A 14,311-nucleotide genomic window follows, 5' to 3' on the forward strand; every position below is an offset into this window, starting at 1 on the left:
TGCCGCACATATTTTTCTCAATTAGTTCCCTTCCATTCAAACAGTTTTTGCTCCAGGTTTTTCTGCACCTTCAACTGAGACACATTATTAAATATTGCTATAAAGATTGTCAGCAAAGTGGCAGCTAATTTACTCCTATTCCCCACACTTACTGCATTAAATATAAATGGCTACAGGACAGTCACAGTAGTTTAGTGCTTATAGGAGGCACAATCCACTTTACTTACACACGTATCACTGCTGCACTAAACTTTTCTTTAGTATATTGTTAAAACAAAAACACAGAGTAGATATTGTATTCAGTTTATTTTTGTTTTTAGAAATAATCCATCTTTGGGATTGGTTAAAGCATATTTAGAAATTAATGTTCTGGACTAATGCATATTATTATAGTCTACCGCTGCAACGGCTACTTGGGGAATTCATGGCTGATGCATTTCATACAGATGTAGCAAAGCTGGGTTTATAATCTTGTGCAACCCATGATATATTACAGTATGTTAAAGTTAGTCCTGTCTGGACATCTAAGGCATTTCCACAGGATATGTGCAGGTACCACCTCTGGAACCCGCACCAATCTCGAAAAGGAGGAGCCTCTTCAAGCCCACTTGTGACTGACAGATGATGCTGGGACATGAAAAACAGCCATTTTATGCAGTCTGTGTAAACCCATAGACGCTAACAGGAGTTATGTAAACAGAGTAAGTTTCAGGATCCGCGCTGTTTAGGTAGCTACCTCCACCTTTGTGCAAGGAGGAGCACTGCCAGAGCCCTGCAAAATGACCTCCAGCAGGCCACAAATGTGCATGCGTCCACTCAAACGGTCAGAAGAAGACTCCATGAGGGTGGTATGAGGGCCCGACATCCACAGGTGGGGGTTGTGCTTAGAGCCCAACACCGTGCAGGACGTTTGGCATTTGCCAGAGAACACCAAGATTGGCAAATTCGCCATTGGCGCCCTGTGCTCTTCACAAATGAAAGCAGGTTCACACTGAGCACGTGACAGATGTGACAAAGTCTGGAGACACAGTGGACAACGATCTGCTGCCTGCAACATCCTCCAGCATGACCGGTTTGGCGTTGGGTCAGTAATGGTGTGGGGTGGCATTTCTTTGGGGGCCGCACAGCCATTAAGTACCGAGATGAGATCCTCAGACCCCTTGTGAGACCATATGCTGGTGCGGTTGGCCCTGGGTTCCTCCTAATGCAAGACAATGCTAGACTTCATGTGGCTGGAATGTGTCAGCAGTTCGTGCAAGAGGAAGGCATTGATGCTATGGACTGGCCCGCCTGTTCCCCAGACCTGAATCCAATTGAGCACATCTGGGACATCATGTCTCGCTCCATCCACCAACACCACGTTGCACCACGGACTGTCCAGGAGTTGGCTCATCAGGAGCATGCCCAGGCATTGTAGGGAGGTCATACGGGCACGTGGAGGCTACACACACTACTGAGCCTCATTTTGACTCGCTTTAAGGACATTACATCAAAGTTGGAGCAGCCTGTAGTGTATTTTTCCACTTTGATTTTGAGTATGACTCCATATCCAGACCTCCATGGGTTGATAAATTTGATTTCCATTGATCATTTTTGTGTGATTTTGTTGTCGGGACATTCAACTATGTAAAGATGAAAGTATTTCATATGATTAGTTCATTCATTCAGATCTAGGTGTGTTATCTAGATGTGTTATCTTAGTGTTCCCTTTATTTTTTTGAGCAGTGTATATGAAGGGAAAGTATCACCTAGATTTTTTTTTACTGATTAGAGCCAGATACTAATACATGATGTTTTTTCTAATCTGTTTAAATTTTCTGATTGTCATTTTTATTATTATTACATTTTAACACTTTGTTACAATGGCAGCCATCTTGCCAGAGTAGCTTTTATAGGGAACCTGTCATATGATTTTACCTTATATAACACATAGCAATGTGTATATGGTAAAATCATTTTCTTCACCATCCCGAAAGAGGTTTCTGCCCACAGGGATGGTGAGGCTGTCAAAGTATAGCTACCCACCCAGGAGACTACTTACAAGGCTGGAGGGAAGACTTTCTTACTTCATATCCTTACCATCCCTGCGGGCAGAAACTTCTCCCGGGGATGTGAGGATGAAGATTTTACCATATACAGTGACCCCTCGACCTACGATAATTTCAACATGCGATGGCCTCTCAGAGGCCATCGCATGTTGAAGGCAGCATCAACATTTATTGCTTTTTTATGTCGGGGCCATCGCATAAACGGCTATCCGGCAGCGTTGACTGCTTCAGCTGCTGTTTACGGTGCCACGTGAGCTCCGGTGATGGTCACTTACCTGTCCTCGGGGCTCCGGCGCGTCCTCTTCAGGATCCCTGCATCGTCGGCGCTCTCCATCGACATCATCACGTTGCTGCGCACGCCATCCCAACATCCAATAGGAGCGGCGTGCGTAGTGACGTGATGGCGGCGACGGAGAGCGCGGATGCCGGGGAAGCAGAGGCCTTGGGGACGCAGCGACAGCGATGGACGGCGACATCCCGGGCAGCGGTGACGGTCCGGAGCGGCGGGGACAGGTGAGTACAACTTCGTCTAACAGTGGTCTTCAACCTGCAGATGTTGCAAAACTACAACACCCAGCATGCCCGGACAGCCGTTGGCTGTCCGGGCATGCTGGGTGTTGTAGTTCTGCAACATCTGGAGGTCCGCAGGTTGTAGACCACTGTCCTATACTTTACATTGCACGGATCCCTCAACATGCGATGGTTTCAGCAAACAATGGTCCCTCAACAACGGATTACCATCGTATGTTGAGGGACCACTGTAACGCGTTGCTATGAATTATATATGGTAAAATCTTCTGACCGATATTGAAATATGCTTTACAGCAAGACCCTTAGATAGACTGGTTCAGACCCTCTGTGACCTTAGAGGTCATGCTGCAGGTATGGGGTAGCTGACGTTTGACCTTCAGCTATTGTGAAGAACCAGTCTACACCATTCACTGTAGTCCTACATGTGATAAGGAGGACACTGCTGGAAAGTGACCTGTACAGAACAGAAAGTCTCAGCTTAAAAGGGTGCTCCAGGGAAGTAAATAAAAAAACCTGATCTGATATCCATGGCTCCTGTTGTCTTCTCTGGCTGCTTGATATTCTTTGCCATCCTTCCCTTCCCCTGTAGCATGATACTACAAGTCCCAGCAGTCATTGCAGCTCTGCTCTCACTGCAGGCCAGCTCCCTCTCTCCTACCCTCCTGCTCTGCTGAGCAGAGAGATTAAATGTGTGATTGGCTGAGGCTGCACACACACCTCCAAACAGTAAAGGAAGCCTGACTCCTCAGTGCAGGGCAGAAATGACATTGTCTGTGTCTCTCAAGAGGATGGGGGATGCTTTCAGAAAGGAACTTACACATAGACACAGAAGATGGCTGGATGATGTCTTTTCCTCACTCCCTGCATGTAACTGACAATTAGAAGAGGGTAAACAGCTCTATATAGCGAATGAATGATAATTACAAAAATAAAGAGGTTGGTAAAAGGGAAAGAATGGGCTATGGGTTTAGTTCCCCAAAGCACCCCTTTATTATAAGTCCTAGTGGCCAGAATGAAAACTGTAAAATTTCAGGATTATTTTAGAATATAGATAAATAAATGTAAAGTTAGAAAAATTCACCAAAGAATATGTCCAGGCTAAAAAACAGATTTAAAGGGTACCTTTCATCAAATAAACTTTTGATATATTTTAGATTAATGAATGTTGAATAACTTTCCAATAGCATGTTAATGAAAAATATGCTTCTTTCTATTGTATTTTTCCCCATCAGTCCTGTCAGCAAGCATTTCTGACTCATGCTGGAGTCCTAAACACTCAGAGCTGCCAGCCTGCTTTGTTCACAGCCAAACAGGCTGTGAACAAAGCAGGCTGGCAGCTCTGAGTGTTCTCCTTTGTGAACAAAGCAGACTGGCAGCTCGTAGTGTTTAGGACTCCAGCATGAGTCTGAAATGCTTGCTGCCAGGACTGGTAGGGAGACCCCTAGTGGTCATTTCTTCAAAGTGGACAATTAAATAGAAAGAAGCATATTTTTTACTAACATGCAATTGTAAAGTTATTCTGCATACATTACTCTATAATATATCAAAAGTTTTTTTTGATGAGAGGTACCCTTTTAAACAACAGATCATTTTGTGATGACCTATTCCCTAAAGTTGTATTGTCTTATATGAGAGAAATAGAGTTTCTGTAATTGGAAATAGGTCACTCAGCAAAACACCATGGCTACTGTCTAACTTATTCTCTTAACTCTGCCTCCAATTTACACTTCAAGCCATTAAGCCACACTACCTCTTTTATGATCGTTGGGAGGCTGACATAGCAACTCTCCATTAAAATGAATGGGACCGCTGGAAACCAAGTGCTCACATTCGTCTGTGTCTGATGGTCCCATTGATACCATTTATTGTGTGGGAATTAATTTCTTTTTGACAATCGCTCTCATGGATATAGTGCTAAAAAGATTGGCAGACAAAGAGCAATTGGGTAGGGAGTCCGTGGATTCTGCTGAAAGAGGTACAGGAATCATCTGAAGAACATTTTTTGTTATTTAAACAATGAAGATACCATTGTTCACCGCAGCCAACCCCTGATTCGCTTTGTGTATACATACAGGTGGACTTGTGTATAGATACATTGTGTGCTCGTATGAAAGATGAAAGCACCAATGAATAGATATTTGCAATATCTTGTGAGACATTTGAGTCCCAGCATGGTCCTGTGAGGACAGCCAAGCAGGTGTTAAATGCCCCCGGAGCTACCTTGGACTCGATTAGCATTCCTAATTTAATTACGGAAGAAAAAAAAAAAGGAAATGTTGTATTTTCTTGCCTGCACCGAAAAGATAATGACGTAGAACGAGTACATTTTCTGATGAATTTTCTTTGTGCTCGAACAACTATGAACCCAAAAATATACTGAGGGAAAATCTTTGCTCTTCCTATCATTAAATGACAATATATGGACAGTTTTGTTGGAATAATTGACAAGTGTCTGTTTTGTAAGCAGTTACATGTTCTTTATGATTATAACAAAGAACATTTTGGCAGTATCCCTAAAAAAAAAAAAAAAACATATCCTTGTTATGTAGCTACATAGAGACATCTAGTGTTAGAAAAGAGAAAACCAGAATATTCACAGTGTTTCATATATTTTTTTGCAATTTTACTTTTTTTTATACTGCAACTAATCTTTAGTTATCTAACTATGGAAAGATAGTAGTTATAATTAAAAAGTGGGTTACTGCCAATTCTGTTGTGAAGCTATTTACTACATATAGTAACCACAAGTGCAGCAATTCTAAATTGTTTAGATAAAGGGTTGCTGAGTTTATCACAATGTGGTATAGTATAAGACTTATGCTGCTGCATGTGGGCATTTACAAAGACTGAAGTTATGCCTACCGACACTCCAGGAACCAGAAAAGAACACATCTGATCAGTGCCATGTGAACAATTTGTTTTAATAAGGCTTATTTACCAACACAGATAAACTCAAGTAGTCCATGCACAGTATTCTGTGTCCTGTGACACCATCACATCATCCATGTAACACATCATCTACGTACAGTGTCCCATCTATTGGATGTAGTGGACGCAATAAAGCTGTATAGACTGCTCCTCAGTACAGATTATTCTGTACAATGGATGGATTCAACATTTACAAGCATGCTACATAGGAGGCACAATAGCTAAAGGGTTGACTGGTTTTGGTCCAGGCACTGAGACTCTAATAGAATGCAGGGAACTTAAAGTGGTACTCCGCCCCTAGACATCCAAAGGATAGGGGGTAAGATGTCTGATTGCCGGGGTCCTGCCACTGGATCTCGGCTGCGGCACCCCAGACATCCGGTGCATGGAATAAACTTCACTCCGTGCCAGATGACTGGCAATGTGGGGCGGAGGCTTGTGACGTCACGGTTGCGCCCCTCTCGTGACATCACGCCCCGCCCCCTCAATGCAAGCTTATGGGAGGGGGCGCCACGGCTGTCACACCCCCTTCCATAGACTTGCATTGAGGGGGCGTGACCGCAACATCACTAGCAGGGCGTGACCATGACGTCACGAGCCGCCGGTGCTGCACCCAACGCTCTAAACAAACACTGGATGCAGCAGGGAGATCTCGGGGGTCCCCAGTGGCGGGATCCCCGCAATCAAACAACTTATCCCCTATCTTTTGATAGGGGATAAGATGTCTGGTGGGGGAGTACACCTTTAAATGCTCTCCGGAGCCTCTTCAGCTTTAGGCCCCGTGCACACTACGGAATTGCCGCAGAATTTCCGGGTGGAATTCCGCGGTGTGAACTTTAACATTAGTGTGGACGGGTCTCCGCGAGACCCGTTCACACTGAGGAATTTCAGCGGCGGACATTTCCGCCGCTGAAAGTGTTCCGCGCAAAGAAAGAACATGTTCATTCTTTGCGCGGATTCCGCGAGCAGACCATAGCCGTCAATGGTGACGGCTCAGTGCCCCGCGGCCCTAGCGCCGAAGCATCTTTGGCGGCGGCCGCCAGGCGGAACCTCCGCTCGCGGAATTCAGCCGCGAAAATTCCGTAATGTGAACGGGGCCTTACATTGAGGGCTAAAGAAGAGCCACATACTATGTTTATCCCATGGTTCCACAGTCTCCTACATCTACTGAGCTAACCAGAAAACCCCATACCGATTTCTTTGAGACAGTGGTACCTGAAGTTATCCTCACCTGATGATTCCGACGCAATTTGTCTTGCATGGACTGGCATATCTCAATCATTCGGATTAATTCCACTCTGTTGACTTGTACTTCAGGAGTTCGGTGTTCAATGGTAAGTAGAGATCTGGTTTGCAAAGACAAATCAATTACTTTGAGCAAATGTTTAGAAACAAAAACCATATAATTGTCATAGACTGAATACATTGGAAATTATTATTTCTACATTGGAACATGCAGCTCGTCCTTCAAGTGAAAGCCCCCAAGACAAATGCTCAAGCATGATGGATTAATTTACAGGACATGGTAAATGCAGTGAGAACAATTGGTGGAAAAGTCCAATACTTACTGCAGCTTATCAAGAACGGCTTGTAAAGCATCACCAAATTCAAGGAGTACAGACGCTCTAGAGCTGAGCCCTTCTGTCAGCAACATCACCTGGCACAAAATACAAAGGACATAGCAACTACAGCGCACAATAACATTATAAGTACAAACACTCAAACTAAACACACGCCTCAATTTCATTACTTATACACATAGGGGGGTATTTATTAATTTTGCCTGTTGACCGTTTCTTTTTACCCTTTTTTTCCCCTTTGGTTTTCTTGGACATGGACCAAATTTATCATTTGGTGCAAGTTGTTAGTAATTTTGGCTCAAATGTTGAAATCAGCTGTTCACAGCGCCATTTACACAGAACTTACCGCCATAGAGGACGCATATTTTACCCTATAGAGCAGCCATTGTAGAGTCCCTCCTGCAGTATATCAGCAAGCGACATGAGTTATTTTCTTTTGTGGGGTTTATAGCCACTATGTGAAATGGATTTTATTTTCAACTTGGGTAGTTTTTTTATTTTTTGTTACTTTAGTGCAGTGGTCATCAACCTGCGGACCTCCAGATGTTGCAAAACTACAATTCCCAGCATGCCCGGACAGCCGTTGGCTGTCCGGGCATGCTGGGAGTTGTAGTTTTGCAACATCTGGAGCTCCGCAGGTTGGAGACCACTGCTTTAGTGCTTACCTTTCCTGAACCTGTGCGGCCATGTCCATTGCTGGCTCAACAGAGGGTGAAGGTTCCTCAGAGACAACTATGTCGCAGGATAGTATTGAGCAGCCCCGAAGGCGTCGCTGCTTTCACAAAAAATTTTTTTTTACGTATTTTGACGCTTTTACATTTTCTGACATTGCTAAGTGTGTTTTCCATGTGCAAAATTTCTTGGCGCCCAAAAAAAAACCTAAAGGCCCAAAATGGCGCCAAAGATCGATTGGCGCAAATGATGAATTACTGACTAAAGTTAAAATCACACACAGGACCGTGTGATTTTGATAAAGTTGTAAAAATGACAGTGGAGAAAATGCGGGAAAAAGACACTGCGCCAAAGCATTGCGCCAAAGTTACGTTAAAAAAAACACATAAATCCTTTGATAAATACCCCCCATAGGGAGGAATTTACTGGGGGTAGTCTACCACTTTTTTGGTGGGGGGGGAAACAAAAAATAAACCAAAATGTGCAACTTTTTTTTTATTTTGTATCACCCTGGCCACATTTCCAAATGTGGGTGGGATTTGTCAGGAAGAGTGTCCCTCCCACTGCCGTACAGCTAGAAATTGGTGTAAATGATAGCAGATATCTACAGCAGCGTGCCGCTAAATGCTTTTTGGCACATCTCATCCAGCAGACTTCTGTTTAACACGGTATCAAATGCCACTCTAGGTAAGCCTTGCCTACAAAGAATTTTTCTCTAAAATTAGAAATTGATGTTTAAATCATTCAAATGTAATATTCAGTCACATTTTTTTTAAAGGGAACTGGTCACCAAATGCATGCGGCCTGAACTACACATTGATGGGCTCCCACGATATATAGTCATACTTGATTCTTCACAAAACACTTTGGCATTATATAGGAATGATAGTCATAACACATGACTGGGAAAGGGGCCTTAAAGGGGTACTCCGGTGGAAAACATTTTGTTTTTAATCAACTGGTGCCAGAAAGTTAAACAGATTTGTAAATTACTTCTATTTAAAAATCTTTATACTTCCAGTACTTATTAGCTGCTATATACTACAGAGAAAGTTCTTTTCTTTTTGGATTTCTTTTTTTTTTTTCTGTCCACGGTGCTCTCTGCTGACACCTCTGTCCATGTCAGGAACTGTCCAGAACAGGAGCAAATCCCCATAGCAAACCTATGCTGCTCTGGACAGTTCCTGATACAGACAGAGGTGTCAGCAAAGAGCACTGTGGACAGGGGAAAAAAAAAAAAAAAAAGAACTTTCTCTGTGATATACAGCTGCTAATAAGTACTGGAATGATACATTTTTTTTCAATAGAAGTAATTTACAAATCTGTTTAACTTTCTGGTTAAAAAATAATGTTTTCCACCGGAGTACCCCTTTAAATCATCGGGCTAGTTCCTGGCAGCTGCTCCCCACCAAGCCAACTCATAGATCAGTCTCTCTCTATCTTGTTGTACAGAAAGATTAATCAGGTGAAGGCACCAGGGACAATGCCAATGACTTGGAGCCCTAATCTTGTCAAGTGTTATAACTATGCCTGATCTCAGTATAAGTAACCTGGTATCAGAATTAGAGATGAGCGAACTTACAGTAAATTTGTTTAGGCACGAACTTCTCGGCTCGGCAGTTGATGACTTATCCTGCATAAATTAGTTCAGCTTTCAGGTGCTCCCGTGGGCTAGAAAAGGTGGATACAGTCCTAGGAGACTCTTTCCTAGGACTGTATCCACCTTTTCCAGCCCACCGGAGCACCTGAAAGCTGAACTAATTTATGCAGGATAAGTCATCAACTGCCGAGCCGAGAAGTTCGTGACGAATCGAATTTACTGTAAGTTCGCTCATCTCTAATCAGAATAAGTATAGCCACTAAATTCCACTAAATTGCACTATCCCTGTACAATATTTTAGCTTACATTCATTTATAGTATTCATATATAATAATATCACTTATCACTGCCCTATATTTTGGAATAGGTTGACGGGATATTGTTGTACTAATTAAACTTCTATTTAAAAGGGTACTCCACATTCAGAACTAAATGTTCCAAATGCTTTTTTCGTGCTGCAGGGGTCGGCCACGCCCCTCCTAATGTTGCGGACATGCCCCCTCAATGCAAGTCTATGGGAGGGGGCGTGTCGACAGTCACGCCCCCTCCCATTGACTTGCATTGAGGGGGCGCGGCTGTGACGCCTCGAGGGGCGTGGCCGACCCCTGCAGCATGAAAACAGCGTACGGAACATTTAGTTCCGAATGCTGGCCAGTGGTGTACCCCTTTAATAATAAAGCTGGGTTTACTGGTTGTATATTGGGTGGTATTTTTAGCCAAAATTAGGAATCGGTCAAAAATAGATAATTTTTTGCATGATAGTTTTCCTATGTGTAACTTCTAGAGATGAGCGAACTTACAGTAAATTTGATTCGTCACAAACTTCTCGGCTCGGCAGTTGATGCCTTATCCTGCATAAATTAGTTCAGCTTTCAGGTGGTCCGGTGGGCTGGAAAAGGTGGATACAGTCTCCTAGGAAAGAGTCTCCTAGGACTGTATCCACCTTTTCCAGCCCACGGGAGCACCTGAAAGCTGAACTAATTTATGCAGGATAAGTCATCAACTGCCGAGCCGAGAAGTTCGTGATGAATCAAATTTACTGTAAATTCGCTCATCACTAGTAACTTCCACTAGTTTTAGTTAAAAAGGCAGATCAACATACCATGTGCAGTAATAATAATCATAAAGCATGTGAACAGTGCCAACCAATGAAAATACACCCAGTGGTATAATTGAGGAAACAGACATCTTAGCTACAGTAGTTAACATCCAAGCTGACCCATTCACAGATATTAGATGTAGCGCAAGTCCTGTATACATTACCTGTCTTTCCAGCTGCAAGACCTGGGACTTTAGGAGATTGACACGTCGTTCATCTAAGCTCTGGTTCTTGCCCTCATCAATCAGATTCCTGTACTGAAATCTACAGGAACGCAGAAAAAAAAGCCATTCAGCTAAAACCAAAGAAGCAGTAATAAGAAAACGGTACTTGGCTGTTTTTGAACATTGGTCACTTATTTTAACAACAATAAAACACTTAAAAATTCTCTATTGCACATTCCAGTTTAACTAAATAAGGTTAAGATGACAGATCTACAACGGTAGGAATGGAGGCATGGCTTGCCATTTACTGTTGGAATTTACGTTTGTAGGCTTTTAAAGGGGTACTCTGCCCCTAGTCATCTTATCCCCTATCCAAAGGATAGGGGATAAGATGTCTGATTGCAGGGGTCCAGCCGTTGGGGACCCCCACGATCTCGGTTGCTGCACCCCAGACATCCAGTGCATGGAGCAAACTTCACTCCATACCAGATGATTGGGGATGCGAGGCAGAGGCTTGTGACGTCACGGCCATACCCCGCTTGTGACGGCCATGCCCCCTCAATGCAAGCCTATATGAGGGGGTGTCACGCTCCCTCCCATCTACTTGCATTGAGGTGTGCGGTCAAGAGCCTCCAGCTCTGCACCCGACGCTCTAAACGAATACTGGGTGCAGCAGGGAGATCGCGTGGGTCTCGCCGCTGCTATCTTTTGGATAGGGGATAAAATCCCTAGGGGCGGAGTACCCCTTACACTCCAGGAACCAGAAGAACATCATATGAATCCAATCGCTGCAATCAAACTTTATATCTAGACAAGAATGTTAGTTTAGATCACATTGGAATTGCGTATGAACACATTCAAGTAGAACAACAGAGGAAAGGATATTGCTGGCTACCTTGCCTCGCGAGAATATTCACTCCCTTTTGATGGTTTTCCTGTTTTGTTGCATTAAAAACTTAAAATTAAAATAGACTTGGGGGATTTGCACTTTTTGATTCAAGCAACAAGTGCAAAATACATTTACTAAGACACAAACAAAAATGAATTAGGGCTGCAATGATTATTCAATAAAATTCGATAACAGGATTCGTTGTCGACTAATCTTGTTATCGAATAATCAGCCAAATCGTTGTCTGGGCGCCGGCGTTCACAAGGCTGCTGCGGGCAGGCGGTCAGGCGCTAGGCCGCACCGCCGCAGCCTCTGTACTTTAAATCCCTGTCCCACCCTCTGCTCACCAATCACGCATGCTGCTGCTCTGCTCTCCTCCCCTCCCTCCGCTGCCTGTGGACGCACTACATTGTGCCTCTATTTTATGGAGCCTCAGCCGGCCCTGGAGGACCTCACCCGTACTACAGCTGCCGGTAGGCCAGTTTCCTGCTGTTTGATGCACCCTGCTACTGTTACTGCCGCATTGCATATTGACACACACATGGGGGGTATCTGCAGAGCATTGCACCCTAGTGTCATCCACAGACACAATGTGCAATGCTCAGCACATACCGCTATACACATAGGGGTATATGCTGAGAATTCCACCCTTGTGTCTGTAGTACAGACACTAGGATGCAATGCTCTGCACATACTCCCATGTGTATAGCAGTGTGTGTGTACTACATACACCAGTGTTTCCCAACCAGGGTGCCTCCAGCTGTTGCAAAACTACAACTCCCAGCCTTGCTCTGCACATGCCCCCATGGGTATAGCAGTGTGTATGTAGTGCAGAGCATTTGCATCCTAGTGTTTGTAGTACTAAAGAGTCTGTACTACAGACATGGGTTGGGTGCAATGCTCTGCAGTCTACACATACCCCCATGTGTATAGGAGTGCTATATAAAAAGTGTGAAGTAAAAAAAAAATAATAATAATGTAAATAAGCCACCCCTCCAATAGAAATCAGCCCCCCTTTTCCTATTGCTATACAAAAAATTTTTTTTTTTTTTTTACATATTTGATATTGCCGGATGGCTAACTGACTGAACTATTAAAATGTTAATGAATCATTAAAGGGGTTATCCAGCATAAGGTGATTTTAGTATGTACCTGGCAGACAGTAATGGACATGCTTAGGAAGGATCTGCGCTGGTCTTGGGCTGAATGGCTATGTTGTGAGATTACCATAATGCTGTGGCTAGCTTTCTGTGAACTTGTATTTCCTGTTTTCTGTTTTCTTGTTTGCCTACAAATCCCATGATACCATTTTCCTCCTTCCCACACATCAGCTACCCCACCCATTGAAACTAAATGAGCTGCAGACCTGTGTTCTTCAATCAGGGTGCCTACAGCTGTTGCATTAGTTGCAGATTGATCCCTCCACCCATTGAAGCAGACAGGCTCCCTGTCATCAGCTGACTAGTGAGTCAGGTCTCGACCGCATTGCAAGCTGGGAAAAATTCCGAGACAGCAGTCATTTTGCATGCTGTTAAAAATAAATATTGGGGTGAAAATCACATAAGAATTGTGAGAAAACCGTCACACACAGGTGCAGACACTATATTATGAACTACACTAACTTTACAGCCCCTGTAGCATAGTCAAATAAAAAAAATTCCTGGAATACCCCTTTAATATTTTATTTTAATAGTTCAGACAGTTACCCATGTGACACTCTGCTGTTTCACTTTCTGCTGAGGTCAAGTCAGGTTCGGACGTTCAGGTTGTGATTGTGGACCTGAGGAAGGCGCAAGTGTGCGCCAAAACGCGTTGTCCTCTTTTACCTTTGACTTCTTTTTCTAATAAAAGTTAGTCCTGCGTAAGTGCTGGCTCATACCTCTGTTTTATTTGACCCCCGTCGCGCTCTCAAGAAAACCCCATTTTTCCATCTTCACACTGGCCATGTGGCAATATCAAATTTATGCTGGTTGCTGTACAGGATTATTAATAATGATCCAGTACGGCAACCGGGGTAAACGTAAAAATAAATAAAAAAGTCCAAAATTGCTGCTGTTTGGTCACATCCCATGCTAGAAACTTTAAATATGGCCATTGTACATAATTTTTCAAGTAGAATTAGCTAAACCCCTTTTTTTTGCCATTTTGAATAATGGTTAGCTGTAGCCCTTAAATTAATATAAAAAAAACAATAAGAAGGTTAAAGGGGTTGTCTAGAATTAGAAAAATGCTGCTTCTTTCTTGCAAAAACAGCACCACTCCTGTCCATAGGTTGTGTCTGGGATTGTGTCGGCTCCATTGAAGTGAATTAGACTGAGCTGCAGTACTACACAACCTGTGGACAGGAGTGGTGCTGTTTTTGGAAGAAAGAAGCAGCTTTTTTCTAATCCTGGAAACCCCCTTTAATATGCATAAGCATTCATCCCATGAAAGTCAGTATGTTGTGAGGTCACCTTATGCTGCAATTACAGATACAAGCTTCTTGGCATGTCTCTGCCTAGCACATTCCTTCTGGGCAAAATGTCTCCCACAAATTCAATTTACATGGTTAGGCTGGTGTACAGAAGGCTCCCAAATGGACTGAAGTCTGGGTTTTGACTAGGCCATTCTAAGATATTACAATGTTTTCCCTTAGAACACTCCAGGGTGACTTTTTCCTATTTCATTTTTTAAAAAGGCCTCTAAAAAATAAAGAAGCGATCTGATTGGTTGCTATGAGCTGACCCGCTCTTCCTCTACACAGGTTTTTATAAATCTCCCCCAAAGTTCAGCTGAAAGTTGAACCACTGTCACATTCCCA

At 43.4% G+C, this 14,311-nt stretch overlaps 1 protein-coding gene across 5 annotated transcripts in view; it reads right to left on the bottom strand.

Moving 5' to 3' along the window:
* The window catches only part of LOC130289957 (uncharacterized), a 131,553-nt gene that overhangs the window by 80,413 nt on the left and 36,829 nt on the right, over positions 1–14,311 (bottom strand). For 4 of the 5 annotated variants that reach the window (XM_056537555.1, XM_056537552.1, XM_056537553.1 and 1 more), the window contains exons 5-8: positions 10,623–10,722; positions 7,076–7,164; positions 6,739–6,853; positions 3,397–3,450 (exon numbers count right to left, since the gene is read on the bottom strand). In XM_056537555.1, coding sequence (XP_056393530.1) covers positions 3,397–3,450; positions 6,739–6,853; positions 7,076–7,164; positions 10,623–10,722 — 358 coding nt within the window. The remainder of the gene's footprint in view (positions 1–3,396; positions 3,451–6,738; positions 6,854–7,075; positions 7,165–10,622; positions 10,723–14,311) is intronic. The other variant, XM_056537554.1, reaches the window with a different exon arrangement.

The sequence above is a fragment of the Hyla sarda genome, chromosome 1 (assembly GCF_029499605.1).
Source record: "Hyla sarda isolate aHylSar1 chromosome 1, aHylSar1.hap1, whole genome shotgun sequence".
In the NCBI taxonomy this organism is placed as follows: Eukaryota; Metazoa; Chordata; class Amphibia; order Anura; family Hylidae; genus Hyla; species Hyla sarda.